Source organism: Prunus dulcis, chromosome 4 (assembly GCF_902201215.1).
Source record: "Prunus dulcis chromosome 4, ALMONDv2, whole genome shotgun sequence".
In the NCBI taxonomy this organism is placed as follows: Eukaryota; Viridiplantae; Streptophyta; class Magnoliopsida; order Rosales; family Rosaceae; genus Prunus; species Prunus dulcis.
The window spans coordinates 13,384,269-13,409,536 of record NC_047653.1 but is presented as its reverse complement, the minus strand read 5'-3'; the positions used below and the strand labels follow the sequence as shown (position 1 = coordinate 13,409,536).

The 25,268-nt window shown below is 34.3% G+C and overlaps 3 protein-coding genes across 4 annotated transcripts; all 3 read right to left on the bottom strand.

The window, feature by feature from the left end:
* Nucleotides 1-7,647: 7,647 nt before the first annotated feature.
* LOC117625423 (protein MOS2-like) lies at nucleotides 7,648-8,229 on the bottom strand. Its single transcript, XM_034356976.1, has one exon. It carries the CDS (start codon nucleotides 8,227-8,229, stop codon nucleotides 7,648-7,650), a length of 582 nt encoding a protein of 193 aa, XP_034212867.1.
* Nucleotides 8,230-8,710: 481 nt separating this feature from the next.
* Nucleotides 8,711-11,868, bottom strand: LOC117626678 (chloroplastic lipocalin-like). 2 transcript variants are annotated; one of them, XM_034358480.1, is made up of 5 exons: nucleotides 11,643-11,868; nucleotides 10,846-10,969; nucleotides 10,061-10,300; nucleotides 9,442-9,732; nucleotides 8,711-9,352 (listed from the first exon to the last, which is right to left on the bottom strand). In XM_034358480.1, the coding sequence occupies exons 1-5, from the start codon at nucleotides 11,720-11,722 to the stop codon at nucleotides 9,074-9,076; spliced, it is 1,014 nt and encodes a 337-aa protein (XP_034214371.1). In that variant the 5' UTR covers nucleotides 11,723-11,868; the 3' UTR covers nucleotides 8,711-9,073. The 2 variants fall into 2 exon arrangements, with proteins under 2 accessions (XP_034214371.1, XP_034214372.1); XM_034358481.1 differs by having other exon boundaries at nucleotides 11,647-11,742.
* Nucleotides 11,869-16,177: 4,309 nt separating this feature from the next.
* LOC117626698 lies at nucleotides 16,178-21,895 on the bottom strand. The gene is made up of 9 exons (XM_034358509.1): nucleotides 21,597-21,895; nucleotides 21,038-21,190; nucleotides 20,472-20,584; nucleotides 20,143-20,221; nucleotides 19,212-19,240; nucleotides 18,627-18,720; nucleotides 18,006-18,095; nucleotides 17,723-17,900; nucleotides 16,178-16,765 (listed from the first exon to the last, which is right to left on the bottom strand). The coding sequence occupies exons 2-9, from the start codon at nucleotides 21,179-21,181 to the stop codon at nucleotides 16,353-16,355; spliced, it is 1,140 nt and encodes a 379-aa protein (XP_034214400.1). The 5' UTR covers nucleotides 21,182-21,190; nucleotides 21,597-21,895; the 3' UTR covers nucleotides 16,178-16,352.
* Nucleotides 21,896-25,268: the final 3,373 nt, after the last annotated feature.

Sequence of the window (25,268 nt, the reverse complement as noted above, 5' to 3'; positions counted from 1 at the left end):
GACGTCATTTGTGACATCACACTGACGTCAGCGCAGTGAAATCAGATTTCTTTTTACCGTTGGAGTGTGAATTTCACGCGTCAACAGTAAAAAAATTGATTTCACCGAGCTGACGTCACCAACAGCTCCCAACGGAAGATGCCACGTGGCGCTTCCCGGACGCTCCGATCTATTTTTGCACAGAAATCCAACGGTCTTGAGTTTTTTGGCTAAACAAATTCAAAAAAAAATTTTAAAAATACAAAAAATTTCTGGATTTTTTCCCTATAAATACCTAAACATTTTATTCACTTTCCACACCAAATCTTCATACAACTCTTCTCCTTCCAATATTCTTTACTCTCCACTCATATTGTTCTTTCAATATTTTTTGGAATCCACTCATATTTTTCTTCCAATATTTTTTACTCTCCACTCATATTTTTCTTCCACTTTTCATTTGTATCAAAAAAAAAAAAATGGCCACTTCTATCGATGGTGGAGGCGCGTGGACAACTCAGGAAAATATTGTGTTGTATGAGTGTTGGGTGAAAGTTAGTCATTGCTCGGTCACGGGCAATAAGATGAAGTTCTGTCATATGTGGAGCAAAATTCATGGAGAATTTGCTAAAAGATCGGGTTCACTTCGGATGGAAATGGCATTGGCCAATAGATGGAAAATTTTAAATAAAGAGTTAGGGAAATGAAGAGATTCCTTGACAAAAGCAAGGGACAACATTCGAACCGGTCAAAATCTTGCCGATGAGGTAAATATTTATAATTGCCATTTTATTCAATTTAATGTATTTTTTTTCTTGCATTTCCAATTTATTTATATTTTGTTACATAATCATTTTTTTTCTTGCATTTCCGATATGTTTATATTTTCTTGCATAATCATTTTTTTTTTTGCATTTCCAAATTGTTTATATTTTCTTCCGTATTCATTTTTTTCCTTGCATTTCCAATTTGTTTATATTTTCTTCCATATTCATTTTTTGTTCTTGCATTTTCAATTATTTATTTTTAATAGATCCTACAAGCACAAATGTGGTTCGGTGCCTTGGGCCAAGGCAAAAAAAGTTTCCAAAGTCACCAATGTTGGGAAGTTGTGAAGAATTGTTCAAGATTCAAAATTATTTCCAACAGTCCGCCGGTTGTGTTGAATGAAACGCCGTTGCACGATTTGCCGGCAACTGATTCGCCATTGGACTCCCCAATGGATCAAGACTCACCACTCCCACATGTGCCAAGACCTATTGGGAGAAAGGCGGTAAAGGCCAAGAAAGGGAGCACTTCAAACAATGAATGTGCACAATTTTTGGAGCAAATAGCTCAGAATGGCGCACTGAGAATTGAGAGAGACTTGAAAATAGAAAAAGCATACCAGGCACGACATGAAGCATTTGCAATTCAAAGGCAGCAGGCACAAGAACAAGATATGGAGGACAGAGAGATGAAAATCATGGCCATGGAGACGAGCCATATGTCTCTTGAAACAAAGTCCTATTGGAAGCTAAAACGAAGGGATGTGATGAGAAGAAAACATGACGACGGACCTAGCAATACAGGTTGGTTAAATGATCACAACCCTTAGGTTGTATTGAAAGAGTTGTCATATGTATTAATTTGTTGTATTGTTTTCCTAAAGTTGTCATATGTATTAATTTATTGTATTGTTTCTCTAGAGTTGTCATATGTATTAATTTATTGTATTATTTCCCTTTTATTCAATATGTATTATCCATTTTATTCAATATGTATTACTTTGTTGTATTGTTTCCCTTTTATTCAATAAAGAAAGCATTAAATAATACAGCTATTTATTAAAAACATTTCATACATCAAAACTTCGCATAATTAAAAACAAAGCATTATTCATTACAAACCACACACAAATCAAAGCATAATTAAAAACAAAGCGTAATTCCAAACAAACCACACACAAAACAAAGCATAATTAAAAACAAAGCATAATTCCAAGCAAACCACATACAAAACAAAGCATTAAACTTGACTTCATCCACTATGATTGCCTTTCATCTCCCATAAGTGCTCGATCAAGTCAACTTGACGTCTCTCGTGAACATACAAAGATTTCATTTCCTGATAACGATCAACCATGGGGTTGTTGTATCGATCATCCCGAATTAACGGTTTGTCCTCCATTAGTTGTTCATTTGCTCCTATTGGCCTTTTCAAAATTCTAGTCAATGTCGTGTTCATGGAATCGGGTTCGAACACCTCTGGAGCATCATAGTCATACTCATCCTCCACAATCATGTTGTGGAGGATGATGCAAGTCATCATAATGCTCTGCAGCACCTATTCATCAAGCATCCGAGTTGCACCCCTGATAATTGTCCAACGAGCTTGCAAGATACCGAAACACCTTTCCATGTCTTTCCTATAACCTTCTTGAAAGGCAGCAAAGCTTTTTTCCTTCTCGAATTGGGGATTCAGAATTGTTTTCACGAATGTCGTCCACCTATGATAAATTATGTCGACGAGGTAGTACGCACCCGAGTATACGGTATTGTTGATTCGGTACGTGATCTGTGGGGAATGACCTCGCAATACATTGTTAAACACTAGGGATTGACCAAGCACATTGAGGTCATTCTGAGAACCGACAACTCCGAACAAGGCATGTCAAACCCAAGCGTCGAATGAAGCTACGGCCTCCAAAACTATACTTTTTTGGCCCTTTCGATTCTCATAATCTCCTTGCCAAGTAGTTGAGCAATTCTTCCACTGCCAGTGCATGCAGTCTATGATTCCAATCATTCCTAGGAAACCTCGAGCCTCAGCCTTTTGTACAAGCCTTCAGAGGTCCCTAGTCGTAGGTTTGCGAAGGTACTCCATCTTGTAGAGATTTTCTACTGCATCACAGAATCTCACCAAGCACTTTAGGATAGTTGATTTTCTCACCCGCACAATCTCATCCACCTGCTCTGTGGATGCCCCATAAGCAAGCATCTGCAAAGCAGCTGTAAGTTTTTGCCCCGAAAGAATACCCAAAATCCCAACAGCATCATACTTCTGAACGAAGTATGTGTCGTAATTACAAATATCATGCATGATTTTTCTGGAACAATGAGCCTGCATTCTATATCTCTCTCGAAAATGAGAAACAGGATATAACGAATTTAAGATAAAGTAATCTTCCAAGAGATTCTTACCCTGAGACTGCCTATGTCTGTCCACATTCGGGGCATGATGACGATGGTGTTGCCTTGTTTCATTGAGCATACACACCGCTAAAACCATTTCTTCATCCTCTTCATCGGCCTCATGATCTTCTTCAGCACATCTGCGCCTGATTTCTTCCTCTTCTCGCTCTTGCCTCTCCAACACCCTCCTCAGATTAGACATTGAGAATAGAATGTGTTTTGTAAAATCTGAGAAATGAAAGAAAAGAGAAGATATGGTGTGAGAGGTATGAGTTGAGGGTGTAGTTCTATAGAGGAATTTAGAAGATAGAGATGACACATGGCGCAATTTTAGATGGTGAAAATCTTATCTGGAATCTGATATTATAATTTTTTAATAGATATCTTAAAATCTTATCTAACATGGGACACGTGGCGTAATTTTAGAAGGTGAAAATTGTATCTGAAATATGAGATTATAATTTTTTTAATAATAAATATTCAAAAATAACACACGTGGCAACCGAGAATCTCATCCGAAAATTTTATCTGAAATTTAATGGACACGTGGCAACAGAAAATCTTATCCGAAAATTTAATTCGAAAATTTTATCCAAAAATGTTATCTGAAATTTTAGGTGAGAATTTTATAATAGTGACACGTGGCAACCAAAAATATTATCTGAAAAGCTATCAAAATTAATAATTAAGTATTAATAAATAAATAAATTAAGTAAAATGAATAGTGTTTGCCTTTACCCTTGCCCTTTGGGATGGAACTTAAAAAGGCAAGGCTGACACTATTCATTTGAATAGTGTCTGCCATTGCCTTGCCTTTGCCTTATCCTTGCCTTTTGGGGTGAAGGTGCTCTAAAGGCTCCAACTTTTATTTTGCGTGTGTTTTTGGTGTGGCCAGTGGTGGAGCATTTATGGGCTTTTCCTTTGCCCCAATTTAACCAATTCCAAGCAGGATTGTTTTAAAAAAATCCGATCCAACTAGGGATGACAATGGGGCAAATGGGGTGGATATGTCATTCTCATTTCCATCGTAGTTAAGCATTTTTCCCTAGGGTTATGCTATTTAGACACGCAATATTAACCACTAGTCAATTAATGAATGTTGCCATGTGTATTCTATTTTTTATTTATTCTCTTTTCAATAATTCTTAAATAAAAAAATTGAAAAAACAAATTAAAAAACCATAACGTCCTTGGTAAGTGGCCTCATGTCTGTTCTCAACTCTTCCTCACGTTTCCACAGCACTCCCTTCCTCCATTATTGCTGCATTGTGATAGGAGTATCGCTAGAACGTGGCTGTGATAGGAGTATCGCGTCTCCACAGCACTCCCTTCCTAATCTAGGTGGATCCTAGATTTTACCCATGTATATAATATACATATTATTTTGGTAGTCCTTCCAAGGTCAGTCGTTTTGTCTGATCTCAGCCATACAATACTAAATAAGTAGGACGTAGAAAACCATGTTGCTTGAGGGATTGCTTATTTAAACAGCCAACCTTGTTCTTGTCTATCATAATTGTTCTTGTATAAGTGCTCTTAAATTACATATAAATACATATATACAATCTTAAATTAATTGATATTATACTGCATATGTATTATAGGAAGTTTATATTAATATTTGGAATTATTTAGGATGGAAGAATCTTTAAGAAGCCATTCAAATTTGGAGATGAGTGAAGAAAATGATGAGGTTGAGATTGGTGAGATTGGACTGGAGATCTAGAATACAACGAGCCCAGAAGAAACAACATAAGAATCTAAGATAAATATGATTTTAAACATAGCTGATGAGGTGGTTGATTATTATTATTTAAAAAAAAAAATATGCAAATCGAGTAAGTTTCCCAATGAAGAAGAGATCATTGAAGAAAGGAGATTGTGGGGAATTGAAATATGTGACTTTATCATGTTCTAGATCAGGGATCCCACAAAGTACTACAAGCAATGTGCTAAATCCATATCCAAGCATAAAATGCAATTGCAAGGCTCAACTTAGGGTAGGTATATGCTTGGATGGAAGCTGGAAAGTGAACTTAGTCAAACTCGATCATAATCATGGATTGAATTTGGACAATGCTCGATATTTTCGAATGAATCGTGCAATAAGTTCGTATATGAAAAGGAAGATTGAAGCGAATGATAGAGCCAGAATAAGAGTAAATAAGAATTATAATTCAATGGTAGTTAAGGCCAGAGGGCATGAGAATATGCCATTCATGGAAAATGATTGTAGAAATTACATTAACAAAGTTAGAAAATTACAGCTTGGGGAAGGAGATGTAACTGCAAGGTGTGCTAGCCAAGAACATAACAAAGAATACATCTTGAGAAAGACAATGAAGACACCCATACACAACAAAGAAATGCAAATTACAAAAGCTAGGTAGATAGAAACCATCGAACAAACTAGGATGGAGATCTAATTAATTCAAATGTTATCACATTCAATTGACATTATAGCCACCCAGTACCCATGAACTACATGCTAGCTAGACCCAACTAATTATACTAATCAATTTTTACAACAAATTGCATATTCAAAAAACAAAAACTAAGAACCTGTACAACAATTCTTACAACAAAATTACACTAAAAATTGGGTATGTACCTCAATCTTCAACCTCCTTGTCAGACATGTTTTTGGAGAAGAATAGACAAGTGAACCTCTTGATTCTTCAACCCACCCAATCGCCCAAGGATGCAAATTTCATTCTTATTGAAAAAACTCTAACTCTCACCAACAACAGTGGAGGATGGGGATGGATAAATTTGGTGGAGGAAGGGAGGCAATGAGAGAAGCAGAGTAGAGAATACCATAATTGAGGGGACTCCAACTCTCAGCCACGTTCTAGCGATACTCCTATCAGAGTGCAGTAACAATGAAGGAAGGGAATGCTGGAGACGTGAGGAAGAGTTGAGAACATACGTGAGGCCACTTACCAGGGACGTTAGGGTTTTTTTTTTTTTTTTTTTTTTAAATAAATAAATTTAAAGGATTATTGAAAGGAGAATAAATAAAAAATAGAATACCCATGGCAACATTCATTATTTGACATGGCATGACACATCATCTACCACATAAGGTGGTCAACTAAAGTGGTCAATGTTGTGTGTCTAAATAGAATTACTCTTTTTCCCATTCCTACCCTCGCCCATTACAAAAAATAAAATAAAATAAAAAATAAAAAATGAAAAGCTACTTTTTAAAATAGAAAAGATGCATTATGAGCACAACATATTTACGTTGTTAACCAAATATATATCAACTAGTAGGGTTTTGTTAAATAAAAGAAACTAGTAACGGTGGAGAGATTCCCCTAAATTTAACTACATATATAATACTATAATATCTATATATGTGTTTAAACACGTGGATTCGGAGAAGGGATTGAAATATGGGAGATTCACAATAATACCCAATATAGGAGTTCAAATTGTAAATAAATAAAAAAACATATATGAAATGGACTTTAGAAACACACCCAAAACCTATTTACAACATAACAAAAGGGCTTTTAACTTCTTTTAAATTACAAAATTGTCATTGATTTCTTAAAACAAACCCAACCTAAAAATCTCATAAAAAAACTCAAAACACTCAATAGGGCATCAAAGTTATTTAATAATTAAAATTAAATTCAATAGGGCCAGCTTTCTTTATTATTTTTGGTTGTTGTTTATTTTGAGTTTGTTTATAAAAATTAAATAGTGTAAGATTTATTTATAATTTTAATGCTAAGAATAAATATATGACTAAATATCTCTTGAAATATCATTCCCGTCCCTTTTTGAACACTATACATGAAAATTTTCCCAAATTTTTTTTCAATATCTTATTTTTATCCTTTATACCCAATTTACTTACGGAAACCCTAACATGTGGGGAAAATAATCATCCTTAGATCCAACGACCCTACCAAATTCAACGGAGTCGATATTTTTCTAATGCACGTACATTGCAAGAAGGATTTTCAACTAAAAAACCGACCCATATCATAAATATGATCTCTTTTACTAATATGCTAGGTCTGATGCAAACCCTTGGAATTTTTATTACGGGTGGGCATCTATAAATCACTGAATCAAATTGAATCGAACGGAACGGATGCGGAAAAGATTAAAAAATCAATTTTAATTTGAACACAATTCAGTTAGCTTTTCTTAACTCCATCAAGGTTCCATTGTTCATCATCCCAATCACAGTCTAGATAAATTGAATTTTAGGCTCTACTTCAAATGATGATGGGTGAAGCACAACAACAAAATCAAATTAATCGAATGAAAAAACCGAAAACAGAGCATCACAACTGGTACTAGTCCTTTTAGCAGTCACATATTATGGCAGAAATTTGAATTTGAGACCGCTAGTCCGCAAAAGATTGTTTAATAATGTGTTGATATATACTTTAGCACAAGCTATTTAAACATAAAAAAAATTGCAAAAAGGAAAACACCTTGTAATTATTGGCACTACCATCCTAAAAATCCTTTTTCACTGCTGGTCGTCTACACGACCCATACGAAACCCTAACCCGTGCCTGTCGTTCGGTCTCCGATTGAACTCCACGACCTTGACATCCTTCTCAGCGTACTTCCCTATTCCTTTGCCCGGACACCAACCGTACCCGGCAAGCAATGCCGACCCGAAGCCCTCCACCGACACGTCGTTGTACTCCTCCATTCCCCTGTGCTCTGGCAACCGCTCCAAGTCCTCTTTCAATTTCTGGAGCGCCAGCTTCTCCAAATCCACGCCTGCAGATCTCAACCGTTCATCACCTTCCCCGTTCTCCGATTCGAGCTTCGGCCGGAGATTGAGACCGTTGGAAATTCTGGCAGAGAGCGACCGGACCTCGGAGCGATTCTCGGATTCGGGTTTCATCAGCCATTCGTTAGGGATCGGAGGGATTACGCGGGTATTGGGGTAGCCGTGTAGGGGTTGCAAGGCGTCGAATTCGTTGACGTATTGAATTGAACCGTCGTAGTTTTTGTCGGCGTTGCTGTCGTTGAATGTGGTTGAGGGTTTGGGGTTAGGGTTTGAAGAGGGTTTCGATGGCAGAGAGAACGAGAGTTTCATGGTTTTCGTTTGGCCTTTTGCTTCTCCCGATAAAACACTTCTTACCAACAAATTCCCACCCTTTTCACCAGGCTCCACTTTTATATTGAATGTTGTCGGTACGGGTCAGCTGGGAAATTATGGGCCTTCTTTTGGCCCAACTCAACCCATTTTATTTTATTTTATTTATTTACAGATATTTACTCTCTTTTTTTAGAATTATAATATTTGAAGACATCCCAAAATAGTTGTTGTTTTTGAAATTTTTTTTGAAATTTTTTTATTTTATTGATGGGTATGTAATATATCTTCTTAGCTATCTTCCTTTCGCCATCCTCTAAACCATTTTTCTGACCAAACAAAAAACACGAGGGAAAAAAAAAATTCTTGGGTAAAAGTTGTGTGTAGGAGTTGATGGGATTGCATAGATATAAGGTTTCTTGGCCAAGAGTTAGAAAATGGCATTTCTACAACACAAGAAGCATCAGCCAAAAAATAAAAAGACCCATCAAAATTGTAGGTACCCTAGCATTAGTCAGGAGAAAAACTTGGTTGCAACGGAATAGCACCATTTTGCTATCCCCATTTCTTGCAAGTGTTTCTTGTAGTTAGGGCACTGCTTCCAGTGGCACAAACTGTAATTATTACAGTGTAACATTTCCTAGAGCTGATCTCGTTGCCAAGAAACCAGACTTGTTTCCAAGAAGTACGTACAATTAGAGGTAGATTATAAATTAAAATGATGGATGATATGAAAGTATAGTTGTAGTTGAAGTAGTTGCACACCAACATATTCTCTCTTTTGGCTGGTTGGTAAGAACAGAACAGATAAGGAACAAGAAGAGCAAGACTAACCAGCTCAGGACTACTTAAAATAAAGCTGCACAAGCTTCTTTAGAGTGTCAAATACACTCGTAAAGGGGTCAAACTGGACAGAGCGCTTCAATTCCAGAGCAGGAAATTGATTTGTTAAAGCCTGTTGCATTTCGGACATGGACATCATTGCAGTTAACTGACTATCTGTCATTGATTGACAGTCTTGTGGGGTGTCCGTGATTTTGCTTGGGTCATATCCGAAGTTGGCCAAGTAAAATTTGTACTTCTCTATGAATTCAGGACCAGGATTAGGCGTTCTGGAGTAAATCTGAAATATATCAATGCCAAAAATTATACGCAGATAAACATGAATACTTAATATTCCTATAAAATGAAAGTCATTTCATGAGTAAGTACCTGTATAAAACTCCTATCTTTTGCTCCTGAAACAAGCGCAAAATTGTCATAATCAGTTGCAATCACATCATATGGCTGCTTAGGGATGAATGGCAATGTTGGAAAACGGAGGTAACACTTCTCTTTGATCATCTCTTGCTTTTCTAGGACCGTCTCATTTTTTCCCAAATCTTCTTCCGAAAGGCATTGAACATTTCCCCTTATGCCAGTAATATATCCATCAGGGCTACCATGAACACAGAAGGTATCAACCTGGATGGCCCGTTTCTCCATATCAAATGTATACACACCCTGCAATTTATTAAGTCGAAATGTTTTTGCAGTCAGAATTAGGTGGCTAACATTTGGCAGAAAAAACCTGTTATCCATAACCAATGAGAAGCAAAGCATGACAAGAAAGCTGATATTGCTTTCAGAATGATTTGGACCACTTGCAATTTGGAAAGGCTATTGATAGACAACTAGACAGCTCATGAATGCTTGATGAGAAGGTTGAACAAGTCAGATCTGCAGTCAAGTCCAATGCAACAGAAGGGGGAGAACCTAAACTCCTATCATATCTACATTATTTCCAGATTTCAACACCAAAGTGGCAATAGCTACACATACCCGAATTTACCTGGGTGCAGTGGCAGTCTTCCTGACCTTGCCCAGAAAATCCACGTTTCAGCGAAGCAACTTCAAACCACCTTCCAGAATATCTGATAGGGTTGAAATTATTTGCAGTCATGCCTCTCATCATCATTAGCTTCTCACCTCCTTCATCAGATCCCTTATCAAGCAGAAGAGTAACTGTCTTTTCAGTGGCATTTGCAAGCTCATAAATATTTCGTTGATGGGAAGCATCTGATGCAACAGCCTGCCCAAAAGCAGTAAAAGGCATCAAGTACCCTCTAGCTCCTGCAATGACACAAGAATACCTAATATCTATTGTTGTTACAACCGTATGGAAATCTAGTTTTGGACTAAATTCCTTCATAAAATCTCTATCCATCAATCCAACGAATTCTCAGAAAATCCTAATCTAGTTTAAGTAAGTTGTTACAGAGTGGAGAATTGAAGGAAATGGACAACTCATTGTTCTACAAGGTTTTAAATAAAAGATCATGAACACAAAGCTCAAGCATCTCTACCAGAAATCTTCTGACAATCCCGATATGGGAAAGAACTGAAACAATTGTAGATCTGAAGGGGCTAAATTTTCACTGGGAGCTTATAAGATGTAACGCAAGGAAATGATTGGTCCAACACCTATGCTTTTTAAAGTTTTTATACAATTGGATGAGTCAAATTTACCAGCTAGGAATATAAATCTTCTGCTTCTCCTGAAGGAGAACGCTTTGTCAGAACATAAATTTTCAATTCTAGCATCCTATAACACTACAAAAGATTAAATCTACTAACCTGGTTTATTTGAGAGACAAATACTAACGTTGCAGCAAAGCCAGATAAAACATGTCTGGTCAGAGGCTTGCTGCTGATAGATTGCTCTGAACAGCACTTCATCATTATTTTACCAGGCACTCCCCTGTAAAACAGGAGAGCAAAATGTCACTCTTTGGACTAAATAAGAACAAAAGAAACACAACACTAGCTTGCAAAATGTGTTTAAAACCTAACCGTATACAATTGGTTGTCGCTTTGGATCTCAGAACACAGAGCCATATTTGCATTTGGAATTACATACAAGTATGTAGTATCATTTGGGAATTGCTATAGTTGAACATCAAGATCAATGCTCATGGCGTGCATCTAAAGTTAGCTTATTAAACATTTTGAAGATTATTCACTCAAAGAAAAATCACCTTGCTTTTCCAGCATTGACAATTGACAGTGCACAACTGAAATACAAGGGATTTTTTTTTTGTGTCCATTACTTATACTCACCATTTGCAACCGACCCCATTTGTAATAACCAAAACCCAGAAAATCTACTTCTCATTTCCCATTATTTTTCAATGCATTTTGGGCACCAGAATGAGAAGCATAATAAAAATTTAAAAACCCAAGAAAACCAAACCATTTATGAGTAATTGTAACAAGATTATGAGCCAAAAAGATAAAAACCAGCAAAGAAAATGAGAGAATTTTAGTATTAACATTGATTCTTTCAGAAAATAAAATAAGGTGGAATTAGAGCAGAAATTGCCTCATAATAAGAAAATTATAGACTGGGAAATGAAAGGTGATGAGATTTGTACCTACAGTTAGAGACATGGGGAGGAGGAGGAGGAGAACATTGGAGGAGAAGTGGTGCTGTTTGAACCAGAGCATGTACCATTTCTATGCCTTCCTTTCAAAGCTTGAGAATTTTCTAGTTTCCACTATTAAAATCTCTTTCCCTCGAAAAATCCTAGTGAAACGTCACTGTCCTGGTCTTCGCTTTGTCCTTTTCAACCACCAAGCAATCCAGAAGTCCCAAACGAACGACCCTCAACCAAGCCCTTTACTTTTATATAAGTCTTTTCTATTTTCTTTCTTAATTTGTGTTCATTATCTTATGTCTACCTGTTTTTTGTTTTTTTTAATCAAAGAAAATAACTTCATTAAAACAACGATTTCAGGATGCAAAAACAAAATCTGAACGACAGTAAGTGTGGCCCCTTTACAAAATCTCAAATGGAAGAAAATCTTTTCTTTTCTTTTTTTTTTAAAGTAGCACAGCATCACAGCCATTATAAAATAAAAAATTAAGAAAATAACTTGTCATTGGCCAAAACATCATAAATCCACAAAGTACCAAGTTCTAGCCAAGCTTGAAAATCCTGAGACAAAATCGCACGCTTACCTAATAGATAAGCAACCTGATTACACTCTCGATGAGCAAATTAACAAAAAATGCTAGCATAAAGATTAAAAAGGCCCCTGACTTCATCTACCAAAGCACCCTCCACTAACCAGCTTTCCTCAGAAGTTTGAAAGCTCTTAATAACCTCTTTTGCATCCATTGCATATATCATCAACTGTCAAATATCAAACGGTTTTATATACAACGTAATTTAATTCAAATTAATCAAACACTGTCATTAATTAATATCTATAAATTAATGAAAAGTTTATAGTATATACCTATATGATTGGGGACATTATGAAGTAAGTAAATTAGAAGGTGAGGAAAGGAAAATATCAAGATCACTTTGGCCACAATGTGTGGATGAGAAACCTTGCGATTATTCAAGACTTTACATGAACACAGTGCTTTGAAACTTTTTAGTCATGAAAGAGTATTAATTCCAATGCACTTCTAATTTTTAGTCATGAAAGAGTATACTACTATATTTGTGAAATGCAAAAGAGCAAAAGGTTTGGATGATCTTATATGTCACATACGAATATGATTGTCTAATATATGTGTCGTGTATGTAGGGACGGCCCTTATATTTGAATTAAACTATTAAATTACATGACTGGAAATCTAACCAATACACTTAATAAACCGACTCATGCTCGACCAATTTTGAGATTTTGAGGAAAATTTAAACTCTGTTCATGTTTCTTACACAAACCAGAATAACAAAATGGACGAAAATAACTAGTGCGACTGTGCGAAGCATATATTATCAAGTGAAATTTAATCGTCATTGAACAAAGTGGGGAGTCATGTGTGTTGGAAACCAATAGACAATTAATTTGTTTCTTGTTGGAGGGTATGCTACGTTCACGTATACTTTGTACACTAGGAAGTAAAACGAAAGAACTCAACAATTACCACTTCAATAGTTACTTGCTAATCTTGTAATTATCATTATAATAATTAATAAAACAAGCTGCAATATCCTCAGATATTAACCTTTTAATATCCTCCAATATCTTAATTTTTTTCTCTGGAACTAAAATAAATGTCATTAGAATTTAGATGGCACCTAATATCAATTACATAACATTGAAGCGAAAAATTACAAGTAGCTAGCAAGTCTTTAAATTACTTGTATCACACGGTTTACATTTTACACCTACTCAATAAAAAACGAGTTCAGCATTGAATTGGAATCGAGGAGGCATGTATGAAATGAAACTATGATTTGCTACATCATATAATTTACCCATATGAAATGAAACTATGATTTGCTATAGGGAGATTCACTGACTAAATATCTCTTTACTATATACACATAATTTTGGCATATTATTGAACACAAATAATATATATTAAAAAAATTTAAATCTATAAATTATATATATCGAAACTAGCAAATTAATCTATATATATAAAGCAAAATGCATAGAATGGTAAAACATTCAAAAATATCAAAAAATGCCCTTGGTCAATGCAAACATTAAGAATTGAAATTATTAATTAAATGAGGATAATATGATAAATTAACACTTTTTCATATTTAAAAAAATTAAAAATAAAAGAAAATTCAGATAATATATCAAATTTTTATAGAACACAACTACCAATTATCTTTTTTAATTTTAAAATAAATTTTAAAAAATTTTAAAAAAACCTCTCGCAAAAGCAGAAACGTGTGTGGAGGGGCTAGTATCTATAAAGTATAAACTAATGCAACTAGAAGGGTCTTTTTTTAAAATAAAGAGTATAGGGTCCTTTTTTTAAATAAAGAGTATAGCCGCGACTATACTATTTTTCCACATCCCAATCGCTAGTTGGGCACTGGGCAATAGGCAGGTCCTCTTTTCTTTATTTATTTATTTATTTATTGGTACATAGTATCGCCGCATGGCTATACTCAGGATTTTTTTTCAAACGCGTATAGGCGTGCGGCTTTACTGGGGTGGTGTTTTTAAATTTTTTTTTAAAATAGTATAGCCGGGCGGTTACTCTTTACATAGATATTGTGATCTTTTTTTTAAAATTAGTTTTTTTATATTGATAGTTTAGAGAATTATCCATTACTATTAGCCCATTACCTGAGTCTTTATTGTTCCTTTTTGAGTTTTTACTTTTTCAGAGTTATGACCCGTATAAAGAATTTAGCATTTTCACGTTTAATACTCGTATTGTACACTTACGTATATATTTTTTATATTTAATACACTTGGTTTTTTACCAAATTTTTGCATATTATTGAATAAAAATAATATATACTAAAAAATTTAAATCTATAAAGTATATAGAAAATTAATATTTATAAAGTAAAAAATAATGTAAATAGAAGAGTCCTTTTTTTAATAAATTTTTTAAATAAATAGTATAGCCATCCGGTTATACTCCTTTTAAATATAGTATTCTTAATGGGTATAGCCATGCGGCGATACTACGATTTTTTATTATTAAAAATAGTGTGGCCGTGCGGCTATACCTTTATATTCCCAATCGGTAGATGGGCGCTGGGCTCTGGGCGCTGGGCGCTAGGCAGGTCCTCTTTCGTTTTTTTAAATATATAGTAGCCGGCGGGATATACTCGGGATTTTTTTTATAAAAAAAAAAGAGTATAGCTGACCGGCTTTACTGGGGTCTCTTTTTTTTTTTTTTTTTTGGTAAATAGTATAGCCATTCGGCTATACTATTTTGACACGTCCCCAATCGCTAGTTGGGCGGTGGGCAGGTCCTCTTCCGTTTTTTATATACAGTATAGCCGCCTGGCTATACTCGAGAATTTTTTTAAAACAGTATAGCCGACCGGATTTACTGGAGTCTCTTTTTTTGTAAATAGCATAGCCGTACGGCTATACTGTTTTTGACACGCCCTAACTGCTATTTGGGCGCTGGGCGGTTCTTTTTTTTTTTTTTTTTTCAATAACTAGTATAGCCGTTCGGCTATACTCGGATTTTTTTATAAATTTTTAAACGAGTATAGCCGTCCGGCTTTACAGGGATGCTTTTTTTAAAAAAAAAATTTATAAATAATATAGCCGTGCGGCTAGACGCTTAATATAGATACTAAGATCTTTTTTTAAAAATTGTTTTTCCCTCATTTTTGTTTATCAATAAGAGTAATTTAGAGCATTACCCATTACCCGAGTCTCTATTGTCCCTTTTTGAGTTTTTACTTTTCTAAAGTTAATATCCGTATAAAAAATTTAATATTAGTATTGTACACGTACGTAGTATTTTTCATGTTTAATACACTTGGTTTTTTACCAAATTTTCAATAATACACACAAAATTCACATATTACACACAAAATTGTCGCATATCATTGAATAAAAGTAATATATACTAAAAACTTTAAATCTATAAAGTATATATATCGAAACTAGCAAATTAATATTTATAAAGTATAAACTAATGCAACTAGAAGGGTCCTTTTTTATAATAAAAAATTTAAATAAATCGTATAGCCACGCCACTATACTCCTTTTAAATATACTATACTTAAAAGAGTATAGCCACGCAGCTGTACAATGGTTTTTCTATTATAAAAAATAGTCTAGCCTCACGGCTATACTGTTTTTGACACGTCTAGTTGGGATTTGGGCGCTAGGCAGGTCCTTTTTTTTTTGGGTAAATAGTATAGCCGCCCGGCTATACGCTTTACATAAATACTGTGATCTTTTTTATATATAAAAAAAAAAAAAAAAAATTCCCCAATTTTTGTTTATTGATAGTTTAGAGCATTATTCATTTCATAAAGATGTAGGTAGAACAAAATATTTTTCGTTTTGTTTTAATAATTAGTTACAAATTACTTGAAGAACTTAATAATAGGTGCATTCAAAATTAAGTATTCTTAGACATCCTCCGAAGAGAGTTGTGCATGCAACTACGAGAGAGGTTGGTAAAATTACTTAAATAGGAGAGTTCAAATTTTAGTAGTAAAGTTCCTTAAGCTTAACTGGCCAAAATAAATAAATAAATAAAGCCCATTTTTTGCGTTTCCTTTTTCTGGACTGGACATAATAACGAGCAAAATTCAAGACAATTCTGAAGATGGATGCTCGTGCTCCTTAAACCTCCATGCCCTAGCGTTTCATGTAAAAATTTCATATTGAAAAAAGACAATTCAGAAGAGACTATTCTTTACATTTCCACTAGAAAGCAAACTGAACAAGGGATCTTCTTCCTCGTTATGGCTATGGATGTCAGTTTCTTTAAAATGGATTTCAGTTGTATTTGTTGTTGAGGGTAAAGGTCTTTTGACTTGTACAAATGCCACTTTAACAGGTCCAGACCTCAGTTTTGATGCATCGGAACTTGAAGGTGAGCTTGAGCCTGGTAGCAAGCAACCTTCTTCAGAAAGCTTCTTGCTAGGAGTCTCCGCAATGTTTGAACCATCTTCACAATGTTCAACCAGCTTCCCATCAGTACCGTTGTTGGACAGGCCTGACAACAAACCAATCTTATCCTCCGTGACGTGGATTGGAACTTTTTCAATAGTGTGGTTTGCATCTGCCGTCTGGGGAATATTTTCATCATCTGGCACAAACCAAAAGTTTAACAAAACTCTCAACAAGTAATATTTCCATAATCACATTAAACTACAGGAAACCAAAACAATAAAATATACGAGGAATAAAAACAAAACTTCAGAACAAAGTTACTATGTACTACTTTATCTTTTGTTCTATGTGGTATCACGAGTAAACCAAGTAGATGAGTGTAGACCTTTGTTTAACCAAATTCTTATTGACTTCTTGTCGACTTTTCAAAGACTTGAACAAACGAACCTAAGGAGAAATTCATACAACTAGAATTACATCATACAGGAAAATGTGTTGGGAAACATATGATGTATTCCTATCGCTCCAAGACAGATGCATAAGCACAACTTATTATGTTTTTGTGCAGATACACAGAAATCCAAAAGGTCTTAATTTATGACAACACAGATTTTATTGATGGGATACAACTAAAGATACAAGCGGAGTTATTCATCTAAAAATGTTTAGAACCTCTAACCTACCAGATGCCAAAGACATCATAAAAGTCAAAGAAACAGAAAAATAACAATATAACATATGAAAACTACAAATAGAAAGCTTAACTAATTTTTTCTTCCAATCAATATGAATAAGGAAGAATGGTATATATATACCAAAAATCAGATGAAATCGAAAACCCACAATGATGCCTATTAACAGCCTCTACCCTTTGTCGTATAAAAAGGTCATGTTGATGACAGAAAATAATTAGCCAGCCCCCCGAATGTCCTTATCCATGTGGCAGCGATAGTATCATAAGCAACAAACATTAAAAAAACAGTAATGTCGATTATGTCACATCAAAATAATAAACAGAGCAAATGGGGGAAAATTGAGATATGCACACAAGGATATCATTGCGTAAGAATGATGTAAATATAAAGTACAATTTATGCTGCTTATACCATTACTTAAGAGAGATAAACTAAGAAAACACCATGAACATACTGACCTCCAAGGTAAGACTCAACACTTTGATATAGTACAGATGATGCCCCTACAGCAAGATCCCCATCATGACTTGCAATCTCACTCTTATGTGTGCTCTCGAGCAATTCAAACTTATCTGATTTCAACACACACTCAAGAATGATAAATTCCTCATTTGTTGGGTAAAACTCCCTAAAGACCTGTATCAATTGTGCATAAAGAAAGCAGTAAATAACATAGAAGCTAGAATGCATATAACAACAATCTGTTACCAGAGTGATTTTCAGAATAAAAGAAGGGGTGACCTCAAGTCCTCCTTGATTTATCTTTATGGATTGCTTCTTCTGGGAGAGAGAAGAAACCATGTTGAATACGGAAACAACATCAAGTAAAATCTGTAGAACAGATAGCAAAAGAAAAGTTCATCAAATCAGTCCAACTACTACTCGTCTATTAGGGACGAACTCAAAGTTTGAAATGTCCAAAATTTGTAAGTGACACATTCCTGAGGGCTAGCCACATGGACAAGTTTCACATCCTAAACATGATTAATTCGCTCGATAGCTGAACTCCATGTTTAATACCGAGACCTAGTCACCTAGGTTCCTTATTATATGACTAGCCAAATGCTGCTGCAGCATGTACATTTCTTTTTGTTTTTACTCATCATAAATCCACACAAACTACCCACTTGGCTAGCTTGCCTTGTATTCCATGTTGAATACAAGGAAATTACTGTTTTGTTGGATAACCCAGTTCCATGTACGGTGCTCTCCAGGTTTATGGGAATTTATGAACAGGTTCAGCACTTGAACCATCTGAAATGATAAGGACATGAGCACATATTCCACAAACTACCCACATTTAATAAATAATCTGTACATTTCAATTTTAAATGTATTGGGGGAAAAAAGACTTGGATTTACTTGTTGAACCAAAACTCGAAGTCGTGCAAGCAGAGCTAAAATAGTCAGAGAAAATCCCATGAAAAATGAACGAGCGAGCAGTGTAGATATCTCACTGTAGAATAGTCAAGGGTAACAAATTCACAGGGTGCATATTTCAATTTATGCTTGGTGATCCAAGCACTAAACTACTGTATACATAATGGCAAAGACCTGTTTCTGAATTTTCTCTACAGATGAAAATTAGCATATAAACACCCTGGCAGCAGTAAAAATAATCATGCTTCAATAAGAAACAAATATATCGTTTGTCAATATAAAAAGATACATCACAAATCTAATACCATGTAAATTTACTTACAGCTTACTTGTAAAACCAAGTGATTCTGTTATACAAATTTTTTTACCAAGACTTCCAGGTATATCATAAGAGTTTAGAAACTACTGTTAAAGGCGAGACTCGGATGCCTTAGAAATACGGTAATTCATGACAGTCAATCGGGCGGCCATATTAACCACCCCAAAACCATCAAATTTCAAATTTTACTTCTGATCTTATAAAAGTTACAAGAAAGTTACTATATTTAACCAGTAAGCAAAGGATACATAGCTGCCTTCAGCATTGGCTCAACCATCTGCAGCAGAAACAAAACACATATTTAACACGTTAGAATAAAAGCATGTACTTCACACTGGACCACCTAATGATGTCCTCATCACAAACATATAATCAGTTGCAGGATCTAAGTACTATTGAGGCCTACATTATTACAGAATTCCATCTTGGATTCTTAGCTCATCAAGAAGGATGTTTACCTAGTAGACAAATACACAGTAAAGAACTTGTCCTATGACAGGCAATATCCACACCCACACACAGACAAAAATAAACGAATAGATAAATCAGTTGTGTTTTTTTTATTGCTAAGTATTTATTCTCAAAACTTGAGTCGGCCTTATTACAGGACACAATTTACATTGTTGATTGCTAACCAAGAAGCATACATACTTATGATTTGCAGGATACAATCTTCCTCAAAACCTAAGAACATGACAACTGCATTCACCTGTATCCGACATTTCTTTCGATGCAGTTTCATTGGCTTAGAAGAGTGGGAAATTAATAATGTTTTGGACAGTTTTGTCAAGAATATTGTACTTTGTTATTATTTTTGCAATATGTTGACATATGTGGATATTTACTTCTTTTACAAGTAGAGATATCTTGAAATATAGATACAGGCATCTATATGAATCAAAAGGAAACATAAGAGATTACGTGACCTCATGTTTGAACTTTTGAAAGTTAACACGTCAGATACCCACATCCTCAAATCCAGTCACGCATAATCAAGAAAAACTTTGAATAACTCTGTAAACCCATACTAGCAAAACTGGAAGGTTTCTCCACTAGTATGAAATCCCTAGCAGTTAACATTGTTTTCATAAAGCAGAACAAAACAATGTTAACCACTACTATGAAGTTTAAGGAAACAAGGCAAAATTAACAAATCATTATATGAAAACAAGAACACACCTGAGACAGAAGCCGTGCAGCTCCCAGAAGTCGCTCCATGAAATTATATTTTCCACTTTCACATTTCCTTCTCTTCAAGCTGTGACGCAAGGATTTGGAAAGTGATTATAATATAAATTATGTACTCAAGCTAGTGGAAGCTTTCTGCCTATCAAGCACACAACTGAGATTTTCAAATTGGGGACGAAGGTCCCAATCCATAACAAAAGGGAAAATTACTGATTAAACCCCCACTCCAGTATCCCAAAAAAAAAAAAAAAAAAGGGAATGCAGCATCAGCCTAATCTATATAGGATCCGTATGATGAAAATATAAATTCCATCATTTACCTTTCTAATAGATGTACTTTTTGCTTAGGTCTCTTCCCAGTGATACTTTGGAAACAGCAACCCAAAATCTCCTCCAGTTTAGTGGATTGTAAAAGTCTCAAATCCCTCCTTACCTGACATTAAAAGAAAAGAAAAAAAAGTGAGCCAAACCACGTACATGCATACATAGCAGTAAAGAAAAACATAGAATAGAAAATTAAATTGTAAGATTTAACTGGCCCTAATAAGCTAAGCAACCTAAAATTAGTCAATTAACTGCTACTTTGCCTGAATGTATATTGAAATTCAGTTTTTTCTTCATCCATCAATTTTTCTCAGCAAGCAAACAATAGAGTAAGAAGCTTATAACTACAAAAACAGGTAAGTTTGAAATCTAAAACTGACTTTAAGACGCTATGCAACAAAAAACCACCACCCAGATTCGTCAATTAATCATTCATTGCTATCAAACATACTCAATGCAAGTAAAAAGTATTTTATTTTCCTTCTATTTCATCAATTATCTCAGGAACCAAACAACTGAGTAAAAGCTTTGTGATAATAAACAAGGCGTAGAATTTGCAAACCTTCATAAGGTACTGGAAATACGAGCCACGCCTATGCTGGTTCTTGTTCTTGTAAACCATTCTTTCCAGAATGGCACTCTCTGCTTGGAGCTGTCCAAGTAAAGATGTCAACTTCTCCTCAAGAGCTTCTGCTTCTGAATCCATTAAGTCAGACTGCAGATTATTATTGTTAGAGAAAGTATGATCGGAAACTTCTATTATATCCGTGAGTGAATATAAAATTCAGCAATCGCTATTCGGGCATTTTAACAAACAGTTTAGGTGCAAAGTGTACAATACCCACAACACGATACGAGACAGAAACCTAATCCTAAAAGGAGAAAACCCATCACTGAACAGTCATAGGAATAGAATAAATAGGTTCAGACCAAGTGACAGAACTCTCTATTGATAGATATATGGGGAAAGTTCCCATCAGGCAACAACGGTTCTGCCTGACCCTACTTAAGCATGCATGTCAGTGAAGACTTGGTGTGAAGCCTTGGAATCCAATTAGTATGTGCAATGTCTTTGAGATAAACAAGCAAATATTGTCGTACATTTTGGACAATCGTGATACCTTAGAAGATATGAGTATTCTTATGAAGCAAGCTCCATTCCGCGAAGCTTACACAAGTCGATGAAACCACAAATTGGCGCGTTCTGAGAAACGAAGTAGCTCGTCAGGTTCAAAAAAGATACGGCAGTCAGAAGAACAGCCTCAGCCCAAAATAAACCAGGGACAGAGGCTGACAGCAAGAGAGAGCGAGCTGTCTCTGCCCAGATTCTCTCTAAAGCGCGCGTTAAATTACGGAGATGGATGCCGGAGAAGGCGCCTTTAGGAACCGTCGGATGAATTTGGCGGTTTCAGATAAAAGAAACAACTTAACTCGGCATGGAGTCGGCTTCTGCTAGGGCTTTCATTTGGGCTTTTGTTATGGGTATATTATTTTGTTGTGTTCGTCTTCATTTATGCTTCTGGTTGGGCTTTGTTTTGAGCTCAATGTTGTATTGGGCCAACAACTTCTGTATATTTTTCTCTTTTTTTGGGTTGGAAATTTGTATATTTTTCTTAGACGACCATTTTTGGTTGTTGGCATTTGCTTTCTTATTACAGGGCTGGGTTATTTTCTTTATTTAAACCATGTATTTTATAGTTTAGGGAGATTTTTGGAATATTATTATTATTTTATTGCTCTTTGAGGGGCAAGAGTTTCATGTGTTTATCATTTTCTCGTGTTGGTTGATTGTTACGTGTAATTTTAGTGTAGTAGGGTAATGTGGTCATGTGATATAACTTGTCTACATATTTACAAGCAATACCACATGAACGTACTTCAGTGTTATTATGTAATTTCTCAATTTGTTAGGTTGTTATTGAAGTGAGCGCTTCCATATCCACATTAAGTTCCCTTGGGTTTGGATACACTATTAGTTTGAGGCTTAAACTAAATTAATTCGGCCAACGAGGTCTAACCCAATAAAAAATGTTGTGACTTGCAAATCAATGATCTTAAATTCAAATTCTTATGGTACCTTAATAGTGTATAGAAAACCATGCAGGTTAGATTGGAAAATCCGATTCCGACCAATTCTGTTTCGAAACTTTCTGATTTGACAAGTCCAAATCAATTCTGACATCCAAAAGTTTCGAAATCCGAAAATTCCGATAAAAATTGGATTGGAATTGGAATGTATCTAGAGCTTCCAAGAAAGTTACGAATTCCGAAATATATTGAGGTTTCCATCTTAGATTGTACACAATTACTAATTTCATGTTCAACTAAATATAATTTGATGAACAAATAGACATAGACAAGTTATTTAATAAAGGATAACAACATCTAAGTACTAGTATATAATAGTTTTCCAAACTTACTGTATGAAATTTCAATTTTGAGTCAATTTTAATCCTTCAAATGGTTGAGCATGTTTAGATTTTTGAACGAGTTTTTGATATTTACCCAAAAAAATATAAAATATGTAAGTTCCGAAATATTTCAAAAATTCAGGGTTTTCATAATTGAAATTCTGAAATTTTTTGGAATGAAATTGGAATAGAATTTTCATTCCGAATTTTTTTGTATTGGAATTGGAATCCCTTTATTCTGATCCATCCAAAAAATAGTCCTATTAATATCGCTTATATTATAATAAAAAATTAAAATAAAATAAAATAAACCAAACCAAACTAATCCGAGTCATAATGTTATACTAACCTCTCCGTACGCACTTCCGCGGCTATGAGAGGCTTTTTTTTTAAAAAAAAATTTATTTTATTTTAGAATTAAGAAAGATAATGGGTAGTTGTGTTACAAAAAAATAGAATCTATTATCTGATTTTTTTTTAATTTTTAATTTTGTTAATATGAAAAAGTGTGAATTTATCATATTATCCTCATTTAATTAATATTTTCAATTCTTAATATTTGCATTAACCAATGATATTTTTTGGTATTTTGAATGCCATTTTGAATGTTTTATTATCTGCCTTTTGCTTTATATATATATATATATATATATATTATTGGTTCTGTTGTTGGAGGCCTAAACCGAACCTAACTACCCTTAATGAATTTCCCCATATGGGGCATTTATTAGGATTTTTCAAAGGATTAGGCATGAAATCCAAATTATATGTTGAGATTACAAAAGTAAAACACGACTTACAAATTGATTGGGCATTGCTAAACTTTTTTTTTTTTTTTCTACAAATGTTGATACTAGAAACCACTTTAACCGGCTTTTTTTAAAAAAAAAAATTTTAAATTTATTTTAGAATTAAAAAAGATAATGAGTAGTTGTGTTTTATAAAAATATGATCCATTATCTAATTTTTCTTTTAATTTTAATTTTTTAAAATATGAAAAAGTGTGAATTTACTATATTATTCTTATTTGATTAATAATTTCAATTCTTAACATTTTCATTAACCAAAAGTATTTTTTAGTATTTTAAATGTTTTATTATTCTCTGTCTTTTGCTTTATATATTTCCTGTTATAACTTCAATTTAAAGTTAGCAGTAAAGAGCATAATAGTCAAATCTGATCTTTTTCATTCTATTGGGATGTGTCAACACGTGTGTTGAGCATCAATGTCTGGCACGGAAACTCGAGTACACCTAATCATAGTTCTTTCTTTTTTACATTTTCTGCTTTTTCCTCTTTCTTTTTCCTGTGTTTTGGTCCTAATCATAGTTTTCCTTTTGTTAAAGCTTGATCATATGCCGTTTGTAGAGCCCGATGTTGAATTGCTAACAATATGCATGATTTATTATTATAGAAAGTGATCTGTTTTGCTGTTAAGGATCGTTTTTAGTGTACTATGATCTTATTGTACTCTTAAAGTGTGTCTAAGGCCAAAAGAAAATAGCTATCGGAGTCTAAGTTTTGTTCAGTGAAAAAAAGCCTTGATTTGCAAATCAGATATCTCAAGTTCGAATCCATATGGTATCAGCATGAATGCTATATTTTAGCAATAATAAAGATATGTTAGATTACTTTGAGCAGTTTGAAAAATCCCTCTTCTGTTTAATTCATACTCTCGCTTATACTCAGAACAAAATAGACCAAAAGCAAATGAATGCGAGTAGAATGACCCTTTTGTTAACAAGGTTAATTATGACATTTAAATGCAATCATACAAAGGAAAAGAATATGTAGACGCAATTTTATGTACTCAATCATGACGAAGTGCATTTTCGTAATATATAATTGTGATTATATTAAATGTTATTTTTAATAATTAAAAGATGTTTCAAATTCAAACAATCTCGTTTTTATTGATATGGAAAGGTTGTATATGAGTTAACATTATTCTTAATCAGTCTCTAAATTATTTTATTTTAGTTTGGTACGACCTATTGATACTCTACCCCTAACTCCATTGAAAACAAACACGAAAACTTAGAATATTAAGATTGGTTAGGTGGTTATAGTCTTAGTTAGCTACAATCTGTGGACGTCCACAAGCATTTGACCTCCCTATAGCCTATATTTCCCAACCAAATGAATATTATATTTTCCCTTATCAACATGAATATTGCTGATTAAACTTTAATAATATTAACAAATCAAGGACGGTAATAAAAACTTGAAAAGTTGAACCAGATGTCTACTTTTGAGATGCAAAAGCATGGAAAGTTTCAAATGTTCAACTTTCAAATAACCATACTGTTATCTTGAACCTGTTACAGAAAAGCCTTGTATGGATTGCTTCTGGTATTTTATTTTTTCTATCATTATTTCTAT

What these genes read in the sequence shown, in the direction of transcription:
- LOC117625423 (XM_034356976.1), bottom strand. Translation starts at nt 8,229, where the DNA reads ATGAAACTCTCGTTCTCTCTGCCATCGAAACCCTCTTCAAACCCTAAC.
- LOC117626678 (XM_034358480.1), bottom strand. Translation starts at nt 11,722, where the DNA reads ATGGTACATGCTCTGGTTCAAACAGCACCACTTCTCCTCCAATGTTCT. An exon ending in TTGTCTCTCAAATAAACCAG is followed by an intron (nt 10,301 to 10,845) that starts GTTAGTAGATTT and finishes GCTTTTGGGCAG; the next exon opens with GCTGTTGCATCAGATGCTTC. An exon ending in AAGATAGGAGTTTTATACAG is followed by an intron (nt 9,353 to 9,441) that starts GTACTTACTCAT and finishes GATATATTTCAG; the next exon opens with ATTTACTCCAGAACGCCTAA.
- LOC117626698 (XM_034358509.1), bottom strand. Translation starts at nt 21,181, where the DNA reads ATGGATTCAGAAGCAGAAGCTCTTGAGGAGAAGTTGACATCTTTACTT. An exon ending in TTCGAGTTTTGGTTCAACAA is followed by an intron (nt 18,096 to 18,626) that starts GTAAATCCAAGT and finishes TCTGTTCTACAG; the next exon opens with ATTTTACTTGATGTTGTTTC. An exon ending in TAAATCAAGGAGGACTTGAG is followed by an intron (nt 17,901 to 18,005) that starts GTCACCCCTTCT and finishes CAATTGATACAG; the next exon opens with GTCTTTAGGGAGTTTTACCC.